Source organism: Myotis nattereri (assembly GCF_964212035.1).
Source record: "Myotis nattereri genome assembly, chromosome: 13".
Classification (NCBI taxonomy): domain Eukaryota; kingdom Metazoa; phylum Chordata; class Mammalia; order Chiroptera; family Vespertilionidae; genus Myotis; species Myotis nattereri.
The window spans coordinates 19,175,846-19,191,668 of record NC_138088.1 but is presented as its reverse complement, the minus strand read 5'-3'; the positions used below and the strand labels follow the sequence as shown (position 1 = coordinate 19,191,668).

The 15,823-nt window shown below is 58.8% G+C and overlaps 1 protein-coding gene across 2 annotated transcripts in view; it reads left to right on the top strand.

The window, feature by feature from the left end:
• Window positions 1-15,552, top strand: part of UNC5B (unc-5 netrin receptor B) — a 78,602-nt gene extending 63,050 nt beyond the window's left edge. Inside the window, exons 3-17 of one of the 2 annotated variants that reach the window (XM_081104769.1) lie at window positions 2,405-2,548; window positions 2,992-3,095; window positions 3,502-3,682; window positions 4,606-4,773; window positions 5,501-5,665; window positions 5,864-5,896; window positions 7,651-7,845; window positions 8,138-8,527; window positions 9,121-9,208; window positions 10,318-10,486; window positions 10,620-10,853; window positions 12,310-12,459; window positions 13,081-13,245; window positions 13,906-14,087; window positions 14,807-15,552. In XM_081104769.1, the coding sequence (XP_080960895.1) occupies window positions 2,405-2,548; window positions 2,992-3,095; window positions 3,502-3,682; window positions 4,606-4,773; window positions 5,501-5,665; window positions 5,864-5,896; window positions 7,651-7,845; window positions 8,138-8,527; window positions 9,121-9,208; window positions 10,318-10,486; window positions 10,620-10,853; window positions 12,310-12,459; window positions 13,081-13,245; window positions 13,906-14,087; window positions 14,807-14,972 (2,534 nt within the window). In that variant the 3' untranslated portion in view covers window positions 14,973-15,552. The remainder of the gene's footprint in view (window positions 1-2,404; window positions 2,549-2,991; window positions 3,096-3,501; window positions 3,683-4,605; window positions 4,774-5,500; window positions 5,666-5,863; window positions 5,897-7,650; window positions 7,846-8,137; window positions 8,528-9,120; window positions 9,209-10,317; window positions 10,487-10,619; window positions 10,854-12,309; window positions 12,460-13,080; window positions 13,246-13,905; window positions 14,088-14,806) is intronic. The other variant, XM_081104770.1, reaches the window with a different exon arrangement.
• Window positions 15,553-15,823: the final 271 nt, after the last annotated feature.

Genomic DNA, 15,823 nt, shown 5'->3' with positions numbered 1-15,823 from the left:
ACACTCCCGCTACCAGGCGCATAGCCCTGCCAGCCCTAGAAACTGGGGCACTGTTGTCCCATTAGCTACAAAGAATGGACAGTGGTCCCGTGGGCCACTCCCCTGGCAGCAGTGTGGCCGGTTCTAATCGAGCCTCCTGCTCCCCACCCCTGGCCTTCCCTGGCCTTCCTGAGGCCCTGACGACACAGAGGAGGACAGCTCTAGGCCAGGACAGGCGGGACCGGTGGCATCTCAGGCCAGGATGTGGCAGGCAGCCCAGTTCCGTGTCCTCACCGAGGCACTGCCTACCAGGCTGCCATCATACTGGGGGGCGGGGGAGCACCTGGTGCTGGGGCCCCAATCTAGGAGACCAAAGGCCCCATCATCCTCTCTGCCGGCCGGGACCATGACCAAGGTGTCAAGCTGCCCGGGATGATGGTTTCCCTCTGTCCAGCTGGTGGGTGTTGCCGAAACCTTTTGGATGGATGGGCCCCTTGAGAGGAAGCACCGGGGCGGGCTGGCTCACCACCTGGACACTAAGGGCCGAGCCCTGCTCCCCGGCCGTGGGCCACGCAGCATCACTTGTTGGGCCAGCACGCCAGGCAGCCACTGGGAGCGAGCAGAACCCCTCCCTCCCACCTCAGAGCAGCCTCTTCCCTCCTGGTGCTCCCAACAGCAAACTCTAGCCCAGCCGTGGGCAAACTACGGCCCGCGGGCCGGATCCGGCCCGTTTGAAATGAATAAAACTAAAAAAATAAAAGACCGTACCCTTTTATGTAATGATGTTTACTTTGAATTTATATTAGTTCACACAAACACTCCATCCATGCTTTTGTTCCGGCCCTCCCGGTCCAGTTTAAGAATCCATTGTGGCCCTCTAGTCAAAAAGTTTGCCCACCCCTGCTCTAGCCCCTCCCATGTAGGTCCCTGGCTATCCAGGGGCTCCCCACGGTCAGCCCCTCCCCCTGTGATGCAGGAGAGTCAAGGCAACGACTTTACTGGGAGAGGTCCAGAGAGACGTCATGTTTAGGACAGAGTTCTAACCTGGCAGGACACCAAGAACACTCATCTCAGCTCTGCCGGCAACTTGCTGTGGGCCGTTGGGCCTGCCCCCGGCCCTTTCTGAATCTCAGTTTCTCCAGATGTACAGGGAAGGGCTGGGTGAGGTCCAGATGACCCAACAGAGTGGCTTTGTGTCCAGCCTGAGCTGTGTGCTGTGGCCCAGCAAGTGCCAAGATTCATTTAGCATTTACCCTGAGTGTTTTATTGGGATGAGGGACCTGAGGCTCAGAGAGGCTAAGTAACTTCGTGAAGGTCACAGAGCTGGGGAGGGAGGGTGAGGCCAGGATTCAAACCTGTCCATCTGTCCAGCTTTGTTTAACCACCATGTCACAGTACTGCATGTGTACAGGCGACAGTCCTGCCCTCAGGGGGCTTATTAGAACCCATGTGCAGCCGTGAAAGTGTGAGCTGGGACACATGGCAAGGAGGAGCAGCTTTAGGGATTCTGGGGCAGGGGAGTCTGGGAGGGCTTCCTGGAGGAGGAGGTTTCACAGTTCTCTCACAAGCTTTGGGGAGGAGCCTCAGACCAGCACCCTCATCCGGGAGGGCTCACTTTTTTCCCTGAGCCTAGAAGGCTTTGCCAAGGGAGAGCTGGCAGAAGAGTGAGTGATTCCCTCTCTGTGGACTAGCAGGTGCAGTTATCCAGGGAGGCCTTCAGGTCCTGACAGGGAGCCAATGAGAGGTCAGGGGGCTCCCAGGAAGAGGGTCACATCAATAAATGATGCTGTTCCAGACAGTGGTGGGTGCTGTGGGGAAACCAGGCTGGCAGGAATGACAACCAATGTCTAGTGCAGTGGTAGGGGCACTGAGCAGTACTTTGAGAGCCGCGGCATGGACCAGGGTCAGGGGGCTTCCCTCCAGAAGTGAGGCCCAGCCCAAAGCTGACTGGGAGTTCACTGGACACAGGACAGAAGGGAGTTCCAGGCAGGGTACTGATGTGTAAACAGCCTGTGGCTAGAGGGGCCAGGGTCACACGAGGGTCTGGAGGACGCCTGGGGAGGCTGTAGTGAGTAGATTGTGCAAGGCCTGGGGGCCAGATGGAGGGCCACATCTTCACACTGAGAGGACTGGAGACGTAACCAGGGGAATGACAAGCCATTGTGGATTCGGAGGAGCCCACGCTGGCTGCAGGGGGAGAGCGGATTGGATGGAGAGAGCTGGCCTGTGTTAGCCGTTGCCATTTCCCGGTGAGCGGCAGTGGCGGCTAGGGTCAGGGTGGAGCAGAGAGATGAGAAGATGATGGAAATGAGAGGCACTTGGCAAACGAACCAAAAGGACTCCGGGGTGGAGAAGAAGACATGTCATGGTGCCCTGTGTCCTGTGTCCTCAGACCTGCCCCCTGACCTGTCCCTCCTCCTCCCAGGCCTGCAGGTGCGAGAGGTGCAGATCGAGGTGTCCCGACAGCAGGTGGAGGAACTGTTTGGGCTGGAGGATTACTGGTGCCAGTGCGTGGCCTGGAGCTCTGCAGGCACCACCAAGAGTCGCCGGGCCTACGTCCGCATCGCATGTACGCCGCCCTGACATTCCCCTCCACACACCCCAGTCCCTGGGCCCTTTCCCCTTCCCTGTGGATCCTGGAGAGGGAATTCCACTGCCGTGGGTGGATCTAGCTGAAGACGCCCACCACAGAGACATCAGGGCCCATGGGGACGCCGGCCAGAGAGGGCTTCTAGACCCAGAACTTGGGCCCCCTCTGGCCCAGAGATTTGTAAAGGCCAGTTTTCACCACATCTATATAAGGAAGCTGCCAGCTTCCTCACCATTCCAGGCCATGGGGAGGGAACTGTTTCCGCAACTCCCCCTGGTCAGGGCCCAGGTTAGAGGAGAGGCTATTCCCCAGGTAAAAGCCAGGTGTCCGCACGACCGTTGCCTTAGTGTGCACTGCCACCTGGTGGCTAGAATGGGGCACTGCAGCCTCCAGACTGTGCCTTGTCCCCTCCCTCTTCCCAGATCTGCGCAAGAACTTCGACCAGGAGCCTCTGGGCAAGGAGGTACCCCTGGACCACGAGGTTCTCCTGCAATGCCGCCCACCAGAGGGGGTGCCTGTGGCTGAGGTGAGTGGGGACGTGGCGGACGCTGGGCATGGCATTTGCCACCAGCCATGATATGATGCCTCAGGCTCCCAGAGCCGCCCCATTTCACAGAGGAGGGAACTGCAATCTTTGCGCAACTCAGCACAACCCCATGGGATGCGGTGGAGCCGGGGCAGGAACCCCCAGGACTCCTTGGGTCGGCCGCAGGCTGTACACGCCATCTCCCCCGGCTCCACCCAGGGGTCATCTTAACCGCTGTGCTCTGTGGCGTTCCGTGGGTGCCTGGCTGGCGGAGGCCCCGCCCCACTGCGTCCCCACGGTGGGTGGACATGGAGAAAACCGCCGCCCTGCCTATGGTCAGGCCTCCCTCACACTCCAGAGCGGGAGCAGGCACTGGGTCCTCATGCCCTCCACCCTGTTCCTGCAGGTGGAATGGCTCAAAAATGAGGACATCATTGACCCCACCCAGGACTCCAACTTCCTGCTCACCATTGACCACAACCTCATCATCCGCCAGGCCCGCCTGTCAGACACAGCCAACTATACCTGCGTGGCCAAGAACATCGTGGCCAAGCGCCGCAGCACCACGGCCACCATCATCGTCTATGGTGCGGGCCAGAGGGGGTCAGGCATGGCCCGGGGGTGGGGGTGGGGGGCAGCCCAGGGCTGGATGGCCCCCTGACCCACCCTACTCAGGACACAGCCGGACCCTGGGCAGCAAGTGAGCAGGATAAAGCCCACAAGGTTACATAGCAAAGCTAGTGGTCAAGTGAGGCCCCGAGTCCCTAGCCAGGAGCACCCACCCTTCTCAGACCCTTTTCCTGCCCCTGAAGGAGAAGACCCAGCTCTCTCAGAGTCAGGTCTGGGGCACGGCCAGTCAGGATCCCCATACCCTAGCCCAGTGGTCGGCAAACTCATTAGTCAACAGAGCCAAATATTAACAGTACGACGATTGAAATTTCTTTTGAGAGCCAAATTTTTTAAACTTAAACTATACAGGTAGGTACATTGTTATTAACTTAATTAGGGTGCTCCTACGGCTTAGGAAGAGCCACACTCAAGGGGCCGAAAAGCTGCATGTGGCTCGTGAGTTTGCCGACCAGGGCCCTAGCCCATTGCCCTAGCAGAGTTAGGGGCTGCTGGCCAGGCCCGTAGGCTGTTCCTTGCTGTCCTCTGGGTGGGAGGGGCGGAGCCACACCTGAGATTCCTTGGATGTTGTAGAAAGAACCCCACACTGGGTTCCAGTCCCAGGTCCCCCATCGCTCACGGGAGATCCTGGGTGTCAGCCCTCTCTGGACTTTGCCATGTTACAAGGGGGTGGGGAATAGACCATGACCTCGAGGGTCCTGGTGCTGAAGGTTGCAGCCAGGCCTGCCTGCTGGTATCTGAGTGCCTAGCCCCATAAGCAGGAGGGGTCCAGCTAGGAAGGGCCAGCCTCAGCAGAAGACTCGTCAAGGGTGGAGAGATAAGGTTTGGGGACCCATGGGGCCACAGAGCCAGGCCAATGGGGTGACACCTGCTGCCTCTGCAGTGAACGGCGGATGGTCCAGCTGGGCAGAGTGGTCGCCCTGCTCCAACCGCTGTGGCCGCGGCTGGCAGAAGCGCACACGGACCTGCACCAACCCCACCCCGCTCAACGGAGGAGCCTTCTGTGAGGGCCAGGCCTTCCAGAAGACTTCTTGCACCACCGTGTGCCCAGGTAAGGCCTCTGGCCGGTGAGACCCTGCCCACATCACGTCCACACCCAGCCCCCAGCCCTGTCTTCTGCTGTGGTGTCTGCCAGAGTCAGGATGGCCTTTCTCTCCCCGCGTGGGGAACAGCAGATGCTCGTCCCGGGGCCCACAGCTGGCTGAAATGTCTGGGCTAGGTGCTATGACCTCTGACCTTTGTTCTTCCCTGGCTGCTGAAGAGACAAGGCAGAGGCTCTGAGCCGAGCTGCGGTCTGAGGGGTGGGCTCTGCTGCCCTCTACGCTGAGGGTGCCAGCCCCCTGGGCCGGGGTCCCAGAGCTGCCTGGGGTTAGGGCGCCTGCACTCCTGTACTTGACTGTCGGGCACACCGAGGCTGCTGACCCCGATCCGCTTCTCCTTTTGTCTTTGTGTGACTGCCTCTCCATCTGTGTGTCTGTCCTTGCTTGTCTGGCTGTGTGTCCTCTGGTTACATGTTTCTGTGAGTGGTGTGGCATTTACTGGGTTTGTATCCTTGCGTATGTACTTGTGCGTTGGGCTGCCTCTGTGTGACTCTATGCATCTGCTTGTGTTCTCTTTGCCCACGGGCACACCTGGCTCTGCATTGGTCTGGGGCTGTGTGGGTGTGGCATGGATTTCTCTGTATGGCCTGTATGGTGCTGTGTTCTGTGCACGTGACTGTGTGTATGTGTGTTTGTGTGTGCATGTGTTCTCATGTGCCATGTGCTGTGCTCCTGTAGTGGATGGAGCGTGGACAGAGTGGAGCAAGTGGTCAGCCTGCAGCACCGAGTGTGCCCACTGGCGCAGCCGAGAGTGCATGGCACCCCCACCGCAGAACGGAGGCCGAGACTGCAGCGGGACCCTGCTCGACTCCAAGAACTGCACCGACGGGCTGTGCATGCAGAGTGAGTCCTCGCGAGGACGGATAGGGGACCCCCAGCTGCACCCCCAGGCCTCAGTGCCCAGCCTGCAGCGGAACAGCCCCTCGGGGCCTCTGCCCACCCACCACATCCATCATCTCATCCGGGCCATTCTCCGTCACCTCCTCTACTACCTTTCCCTGCCACCTGTGTCATTGTCTTTCCCTTTATTTCCCTCAACAGATAAGAAAACTCTAAGTGACCCCAAAAGCCACCGTAAGTCCCATTTCATGGCTGTCCTCTTCCTCTGGGGCTCTCCTTGGCTGGCCTTTCCCCCCAGGGTGTGGGGGGCCGGGCAGGGGTAGTGGAAGGTGCCTCCCCCCCCCCCCCGACCCTCCCCGGGGTTCCTAGGACCCGCTGTAGGTGCCACGCCTCCATTACACGCAGATAGGCAGACCCTGGGCTGACAGGCCCTGGGGCAGCATCTTGACCCTCACAATACAGGACAAGAAGCTAAATCTGAGAAGGCACTTGCCAGGGACCCAGCCAGGTTTGAACTGGATGTTTTCCTGGCAAATCTGCTGCTCGCAGCCCCATCCCCTTGGCCTCTGCTTGGGACCAGGGCCAGGGGGCAGGCCCACACCTGTCCATCACGGTGCCCCACTCTGTCCCCCAGCAGCTGGCCAGACCCTCCCCAGGTCCCTGGGCTGCTTTCAGCCCCGAGGGCTTGGCCTCTAGCCCCCAGAGGCTGCGCTGCATTAATTCAAGAGCAGTAAAGCCGCCTGGGGAGATTGGCCTGTGGTAATGAAACCACAATTTCCAAATAATTCTGGAGTCATAAAATCAGCAGTGGGCCCCTCCCCCAGTTCACTGGGGGCCGAGCTGTTGACTGATTAGAAAGTGTAAATCTCCAGGCCAGTGGCCCACTGGTTAGCGGCACGTCAGGAGGCAGAGCCCGGCCCTGGGAGTAGAAGCCCCCAGAGGGGTGGGGTCCATCCCTGAGGGCTGCTGAGGCCAGTGGGGGTACCAGAAGGTGCGAAGTGGGCAGGCACGGTGCCCTCCCCGAAGGATCAGGGACCGACAGATGCCGCCTGGAACTCCCACAGCCATGATCTTCATTCTGCCTGTGCTGTCCAGTATGGCTCTTTAAACTTACATGTACCTCAATTAAATTAAATATATTTAGAAATTCAGTCCCTAAGCCTCACTGGCCACAGTTCAGTGGTTCAGTGGCCACATGTGGTTGGTGGCTGTCGTGTGTAGCAGCACAGACATAGCGTGTCTTCATTCATCATCATGGGAATTCTGTTGGCCAGCCCTTCGTTAGTCCCTGAGTCTTGACCTAACCCTTGCCTGCCCGGCTGTGCAGAGTTCTTCCAGCTGTGCAGCAGCCTGCCCTGCCCCCCCCAGAGCAGGTGTCCTCCAGCCCAGTGGCCGGCCTGGGGGAGGGGCGTGTAGCCAACGGTCGCCTCCCTGAGCCCCTTCCTTCGCCTCCACCTGCTCACCTCCTCTCCACCCCATTGCCCTGCATCTCATTCCCCTCCACCTGCTCCCCCTCCTGCCCCTCCCCCTCCCCCTCCCACCCCTCAGCACAGGGGGAGCCGGGTGGGTCGGCACCACCACTTGCAAACATTGGGGGAGCCTGGCCCTCTGGCCCTCTGGAAGTTTGCCACGGGCTGCAAGGGAGACTCTAGTTTGGATCCCAGCTCCGACAGGACAGACTGTGACCCGGTGCCTGAGCCACGGACCCTGGCTCCTCAGCAATGAGCAGTGAATTACTCCTGGGAGTGACAAGTCACTTTGCCTCTCCTTGCCCCACTGAGAGGGGAGCAGGCCAGAGGTTTTGAGACCATTTTACGTATAGAGACTGGTGCTCAGAGAGGTTCAAGTCTTGCCTGAGGTCACCAGCCGGTCGTGGCTGGGATCGGACTAGAACCCAGGCCCTGCCCCTCCCTAGGGACCCCGGGCCTCCCTGGCTCCCCCAGGCTGGGCCCCTGCCCCGGTCCTCACACAGCCCTCCCGTCCTGCAGTCCTGGAGGCCTCGGGGGACGTGGCGCTGTATGCCGGCATCGTGGTGTCCATCCTGGTGGTGGTGGCGGTCCTCATGGTGGTGGCGGTGGTGGTGTACCGCCGCAACTGCCGTGACCTGGACACTGACATCACCGACTCGTCCGCCGCCCTCACCGGAGGCTTCCACCCTGTCAACTTCAAGACTGCGAGGCCCAGTAAGCCCCGGGGGACACCTGGTTGGCAGGTGGGGACAGGGCACCAGCGGGGTGTGGCAGACAGACTCCCTCCTGGGGTCCAGAGTTTGCTCTAGAGCTGACTGCGGGTTGGTTTGGATTTGAGAAATGCAGAAAAGGGAACAAGGGGCGACCCAGCCTGGGGGGTCCCCCAAGCGTTTTGCAGCTGGACATGTGGGTGCAGGTTTTGCAACAGGTGGGTCCCTGGCAGGAGCGGAATGCGGGACTGGGCCGGTGAGGCCATCTGGGTCTGACTGCAGCCCCGCCTCTGCAGACCACCCACAGCTCCTGCACCCTTCTGTGCCTCCCGACCTCACTGCCAGTGCCGGCATCTACCGCGGGCCCGTGTACGCCCTGCAGGACTCGGCCGACAAGATCCCCATGACCAACTCGCCCCTGCTGGACCCCCTGCCCAGCCTCAAGATCAAGGTCTACAGCTCCAGCACCACCGGCTCCGGGTCAGGCCTGCCAGATGGGGCTGACCTGCTGGGGGTCCTGCCGCCCGGCACGCACCCTGGCGACTTCCCCCGGGACACCCACTTCATGCACCTGCGCAGCGCCAGCCTCGGCTCCCAGCAGCTCCTGGGCCTGCCCCGGGAGCCGGGGAGCAGCGTCAGCGGCACGTTTGGCTGCCTGGGCGGGAGGCTCAGCATCCCCGGCACAGGTGGGTCCCTCTCTGCTTGCCTGTCAGCATGGCCTTGGCACATCCCCTGGACAGCCCCAGCACCCAGCAGAAGATAGGCCTTCCCAGAGCCCATTTCACAGATGGGGAAAGAGAGGCCCAGGGGGAAGAGGTGACCATTAAATAGAAGGCCTGGGGTCGAAGCCTGTCTCTGCCTCACTATGGCAGGGGACCCTTGGCCCAGCCACGCTCTAAACCTCAGTTTCTCTATCTGTTAAGTGGGGAGAATACCCCATTGTAATTCAACGGAACTACAGTGCTGTCCTAGGTTTTGGCATCAGAAAGGGCAGAGGTGCCCATCTCAAGGTTGCGAAGCCATTAGTTAACAGCCACCCAGCGTCATGCCCAAGGCTGGAGGCAGCACTGGGACCTTCAGATGCCAGGTCTTTGCCCATCTCTACACCCCATTGCTACGCCAGAGGCCCCTGTGTTACTGACAAGCCCTCTGGTCAGTGGCTGGGCCTCTCGTTGATCCCAGTCTCCAGACCTTCTCTCCCATCCCCTGCTGGTGACCACCTGTTCGAAGCTCCTGGACTCCCTTCAACCCCTCCCTGCTGACCTCCCTCTCCCCCTAGGGGTCAGCCTGCTGGTGCCCAATGGAGCCATCCCCCAGGGCAAGTTCTACGAAATGTACCTCCTTATCAACAAGGCAGAAAACGCCCTGTAAGTAGAGACCCCAGCCCTGGCCCGGGGTGCCCCCTGCTCTTCCTCTCTCCCTGCTGCCTGTTTAGCCTGGGCCCAGACACCACCTTCTCCCCTCCTGAGCCTGATCCTAGGCCAGAGCCAGTCCTCCGAGGAAAACACTGCTAGATCTTATGTCCACATCCAAAACGTGCAGAACCAGCACAACAAATCATATAACTCGAAAGGCAATTTACAAGCCAGCTACAATATGACAAAAGGCTAATCTCCTTACTATGCAAAGAGGTTTTAGACACCAATGAGGAAAATTTAACATCTCAGTACAAAAACGGGCAAAGGATATGAACAAGTGATTTACACACACTCTGTTATGCACACACACACACACACACACACACACACTGGCCAATAGGTTATGAGAAATTGTTCAACCTAATTTGTAGTCCGATAGTAGCTCAAACAGCCATGAGATATGGGGAGTTTTTTTGCTTCATGAATTCATAAAGATTTTTTTTTCCAAACGAGAATGCCTTCATGCCGGCAAAAGTGTGGCACGCAGCCCGCCATGGCATGCTGGCAGGAGTGTAGAGCGGTACCAACTTCCCAGAGGACAGTTGAGCAGCACCATTAAAACACTCCACCAGGCCCTAGCTGGTCCGGCTCAGTGGATAGAGCGTCGGCCTGCTGACTGAAGGGTCCCGGGTTCGATTCCAGTCAAAGGCACATGCCCAGGTTGTGGGCTCGATCCCCAATTGGGGACATGCAGGAGGCAGCCAATCAATAACTCTCTCTCATTGTTGATGTTTCTCTCTCTCTCCTGCTCTCTCAGAAGTAAAAAAAGATATATTAAAAAAACAAAACAGAAACAAAAACACTCCACGAGTGCAGTCTTTGAAACGTGAGCAGAGGTTTGGCTGTGAGAACGTCCTAGTGTGATAGCACAGATCTGGAAACAGTCTGCACGCTATGCCGTTTCTCTGCCTCTCCTTAACCCCTGACCTCTGGGAGCCCCAGGGGTGGAGACCTGCCCTCTGTCACCCCAGGAACAGGGACAGAGGTGGGAGCCCAGCACCCCTCTAAGCCCTGGCTGAGCGCTCGGCCCCCCCCTCACTGCCGCCTCCTGTCCCCAGCCCTCTTTTGGAAGGAACCCAGACAGTATTGAGCCCCTCGGTGACCTGCGGGCCCACAGGTCTCCTGCTGTGCCGCCCCGTCATCCTCACGGTGCCCCACTGTGCCGAAATCAGTGCCAGCAACTGGATCTTCCAGCTCAAGACCCAGGCCCACCAGGGCCACTGGGAGGTGAGGAACCACAGCTGGGTTGGGGGGCCAGGCCCACCATCTGAACCTGCCTCCTTTCCTCTGGCCCGGCCTGGATAGACCCTGCACAGCCTTGACTGTGACCTGTCTCCCCACCCCCCACTCTCGCCTGCAGGAGGTGGTGACCCTGGATGAGGAGACCCTGGACACCCCTTGCTACTGCCAGCTGGAGGCCAGGTCCTGCCACATCCTGTTAGACCAGCTGGGCACCTACGTGTTCACGGGTGAGTCCTACTCCCGCTCAGCAGTCAAGCGGCTCCAGCTGGCCATCTTCGCCCCAGCCCTCTGCACATCCCTGGAGTACAGCCTCAGGGTCTACTGCCTGGAGGACACGCCTGTAGCGTTGAAGGTAAGGCCAGGCCACAGGTACCCACACAGCCCTGGCACACTGTAGACACATCACCCCTGGCCAGCCAGCTGCATGGTACCTTCTAGTGTTCCCCTCCCCAAGGCCATGGTATCTTTCAGGCACCCTCCACCATCATCAGTCTCATTCATTCATTCATTTCTCAAACATTGAAATGGCATCAGACTCTGAGATACAGAGGAATCAGGCACAGGTCTTGCCCTCGCCAATCTCCAGGCTGGAGGTGGGAGACAGACAGGTGGTCTCTGATGGTGGTTGTCCAGAGGGCCAAGGGCCGAGGGCCGAGGGAGCACCTGCCTGGAAGGGGCTTTCAGGGCCCGTGTTTGGGGGAGGGTCTGAGAAGGCTTCCCAGCAGAGCTGGCAGGTTCCAAAGGACGAGTAGGCATGCAGATAGAGGATGAAGGGCATTGCTGGAGGCAGCAGCTTCTGCAAAGGCAGGGGTGTCTTTCTGCGGGAACGAAGCATGCAGAGGGTGTGAGCGTGTGAGGGAGAAGGATGGGGCTGGAGAGACAGGCCGAGCTCAGCTTCCCAGCACTCCTGGGGCCATGCCAAGGGATTTGGAACTTGTCCAGGGGGCAGGGGCATCGACCCGGAAGACACCAGTTCACAGGTGCTCCTTTCCAGCTCCTTTGTCTCCCAGTCTCATGTGACTTGTCTCAAACTCCGAGTTGCCAGATGATGCAATAGAGGTGAAAAGGCCTCATGGGAGAGTGAGTGTCGCCTGCTGGGACCACTCTGGCCTGAAGTCCCAGGACGTCCAAATGGGCTGGAGGCTCCTAGGGAATGGCCTGGTGTCCTGGATCTCTTCGTCCTGGGCCATTGGCTGATGTCCTGCTTTGCTCAGAGATTGGAGTGGAGATTAAGAGGGACGTTGCCACATTTTGGCACGATGGCATTTGTTGTTACTCAGTCCTGGTCCATCTGCCCATCTGTCCATCCATCCATCCAACTTTCTGCCCATCTCTCTACATACTCTTTTCAGTCAACAGTCCCTCTGTCCATCCAGCCTTCACACATCCATCCATCCATTTGCCTTTCCTTCCATCTGTCCTATTTTACAACCATCCATTTGTATATCCATCTGTAGATCCATCTCTCTTTCTGTCTCTATCCATATCTGCTTATCCATCCATTTATCTATTTATCCATCCATCCGTTCATCTGTCCACCCATTTATGTATAAATCCATTTATACCTCCCTCCCACTATTTGTCCATTTATCTAGCCGCTTTTTTCCTGTCTGTCTGTCCACATATCCACAAGTAAGCCTTCTGTGAGCATTTACCAAATGCCCAGCCCTGTGTTCAGGTGGGTCTCTGCCCTCCAAGTTTCAGCCTGGTTCCTTCTGCCTGAGTCTGTCCCAACCCCCAAGCTTGCGGTAGGAAAGGGCCCATTGGCCAAGTACGACGGGCTCCCCTTCCTGTTGCCCCACCCACAGGAGGTGCTGGAGCTGGAGCGGACCTTGGGTGGGTACCTGGTGGAGGAGCCCAAACCCCTGCTGTTCAAGGACAGTTACCATAACCTGCGCCTCTCCCTCCACGACATCCCGCATGCCCACTGGAGGAGCAAGCTGCTGGCCAAATACCAGGTGAGGGCCGGGCTGCGGGATGGGGAGAGCTGGGGCTGGGGTGGGGCACACATGGGGATCGGCCCAGGGAAGACCAGTTCCCCCTCCCAAGCTCTGGTCCCCCCTCAGCCCTGCAGCCTTGCCCCTCCATCTTTGTCTCCCTCCCACCCCCTCTCCAGGCTCCCTCCCAGTCGTGCTTAGGCACACCCCCACCATTGACAGCCACACTCCCCCTCCCACCCCGATCACACTTCCCATGCACAGATGTCTTCCACATCATCCTCAAAGAGGCCTTACCATCCCCGAGAGCACCCAGGCCTGGCAGACAGTCCAAACTTATCTTCGATGGTCACACCCCTCTGCCCCATCCACCCGGGACACCACTGAGTCCATTGGCTTCCCAGCCCCAGGCACACAGGCGCACACACACGCTCACACATTCAGGCTGTGCCTTCTTCTTCCCTTTCTCAGCTGAAGGGCCCTTGGCCAGGTCTTCCTCTGCCCCGTTGGGTGGAAAGGCCTGAGCTGCCCCCTGAGAGGTCCCAGCCCTCCCTGCACTGGCCCCATGACCTCCTCTGCCTTCATTCCCGGAGGCAGGGCAGGCTGGGCTTGTCTCCTTGACCCGCCTCCCTCCTTCCCCAGGAGATCCCCTTCTGTCACATATGGAGTGGCAGCCAGAGGGCCCTTCACTGCACCTTCACTCTGGAGAGGCACAGCCTGGCCTCCACCGAGTTCACCTGCAAGATCTGCGTGCGGCAGGTGGAGGGGGAGGGCCAGATATTCCAGCTGCACACCACACTGGCAGAGGTGAGGCGGGGGCCCGGGGCGGCATGCACACCCCATGCTCGCCCACATCTGAGTGGAAACGCCGTCTCCCACAGAGACATGCCCCCCCAAGTCTGAGCTGGGACTTGGGCACTTTTTGCCAACATCTACCATTTGAGTGCCAACCCTGTGCTTGGCATGTACTGTACCAAGCGACCTACATTTTCTCACTCAATCTCCACAGCCACCAGGGAAACAAGTCCAGTGATCCCCCGGGAGATGAAAAAGTAGGTTTCAGGGAGGGCAGGTACCATGGACCTGTGTCGGGTCCTTGCTCAGCCCCAGCCTATGCTGTGCATCCTATAAACCTGGATCGAGGTCCATGAAAGCCAGGGGGCAGTGCAGTGGGAAGAGCACTGGCTGTAAGCCAGGGCCAAGTTCTGCCACCAGTTTGGCATGTGATCATGGCAAGTCACTTCCTGTTCTAGACTTTGAGCTCCTCATGGCTTCCTGATCTTGAGGCTGCATTAGCATCCACCCTGGGCAGTGCATCAGCATGGTGCGCCCCCTGGGGGCTGGGAGGCAGGCATGCAGCCCTGGCCCACAGGAGCTGGCCCTCGAGGGGAGAGGGCCTGTCCGGGGCAGGTGGGGACTGGCCAGAGCCTCCTCTGCCCCTCTCACCCTTGCCCCCTGCCCTTCCAGACGCCCGCTGGCTCCCTGGACGCCCTCTGCTCTGCTCCCAGCAGCACGCTCACCACCCAGCTGGGACCCTATGCCTTCAAGATCCCGCTGTCCATCCGCCAGAAGATATGCAACAGCCTGGACGCCCCTAACTCGCGGGGCAATGACTGGCGCCTGTTGGCGAAGAAGCTCTCCATGGACCGGTAAGTGTGGGGACACGGACCTGGCCACCTGGGTGTGCTACGTCTGAGACGCCCATTGATTGAGAGGCGTGGCGCTTAGCGTGCTGGCCCACGGTAGTCAGATGAGGCCAGGCACCAGCCGTGTGAGCACCCTCAGCACCCCAGTGTCCGGACGGAGCAGGTAGAGCGGAGACCGCTTGCTGACAGAACTTTCCTGGAGAACTTAACATGCTGGGTCAGTGCAATGGCAAGAGTAGCCATTATCATGATGTCATACTTGCTGAGAAACCAGTTCATAGACCTGCATTGAGCAGATGCCAGGTTTACGACATCTTATTAGAAATGGGTGGGGTTTACGAAGACGTCTGAGGCTTTCTTCCTGCTCTCGGGAGCGCACGGGGCCAATCAGGCAAGGTTGGAGGTAGGAGGAAGAGAGAATGGAGAGCTAGTTTCTACAGTCACGCCTGGACCCCAGTGTCTTTCAGTATAAAAATGAGATGATGAATGATGATGATCAAGACAGTTTCCATGTTACAGCTGAATTGACTAAAGCTCAGAGAGCTGCAGTGACTTGCCCAGGGCCACGCAGCCTGCAAGCAGAGGAACTGGGACGCACACCCAGGACTGTGGGACCCCAGCGCCCCCAGGCCTCCCCCCTCCTCGTGCTCTCCCCCGACCCAGGCTTCGGGAGGGAGGTGTTGAGCTTTGGGGCAGCCCAGTACCCTTCTTCCCTCCGCCAGGTACCTGAACTACTTCGCCACCAAAGCGAGCCCCACGGGTGTGATCCTGGACCTCTGGGAAGCTCTGCAGCAGGATGACGGGGACCTCAACAGCCTGGCCAGTGCCTTGGAGGAAATGGGCAAGAGTGAGATGCTGGTGGCCATGGCCACCGATGGGGACTGCTGAGCCGCCCCCGACTGCGGGCTGCTAGGGACTGGCAGAGGGGGTGCAGGGAGGCCCAGGCACCTCCTGTGTGGCAGTTCACCTCTGCTGCCCCCCAGTTCACAGCCGGGGTCACCCTCCTCCTCCTCACTTGCCCTACCCCAGATCACGACCAGCCTTAGGAATCCATGGACTCTGGTATTTCTCTCTCCCCGCAACCCGCTCCCAATCCCACCATCTCTCCTGGCTCAGGCCTTCGTGCAGAAACCAGGGTGGGCTGAGGCCTCTGGAAACGGGAGTAAGGGGGTGGCCCTGCCTCCACCCCGACCCTCTACCTGCAGCCCTGGTTTGTCTTCGTTTCGTTCTTGATTTTCTCCCTCAGCTAATGGTTTCTCCCTGCTCCCTAAGCCCTCTGACTTCACGCCATTTTCCTCTTTGAAGATCAGTCAAGCCCACATGCTTTCTCCATCCAAAAGCTAAAAGGAAAGGAAGCAAACTTGCTTCAGGAAGAAGAAAAACACCAAAACCACAAGGGAAAAGGAAAACCCAGTTTCTTAGGAAACGCAAATGATTTATTATCCAGGTATTTGGATAAGTCCTTTTTAAGAAAAAAAAAGAGAAAAAGAAAAAACAACACAAAAAAATAGGAAATTCTTTTCTTGAGTGTGGGTGTGCTCCCAGTTCTGGCCAGGAGCCAGTGTGTGTGTGTGTGTGTGTGTGTGTGTGTGTGTGTGAGAGAGAGAGAGAGAGGGGGGGGGGGGGCACTGAGCTGGAGCACCTTGCTGCTGCTGACCCCAGCTTGGACTGATTTTTACAAGGCCTCCTTGTTGTAAAGGCTCAAATGGTACACGTTTCGCTCTAAAGTCTTACGCAGA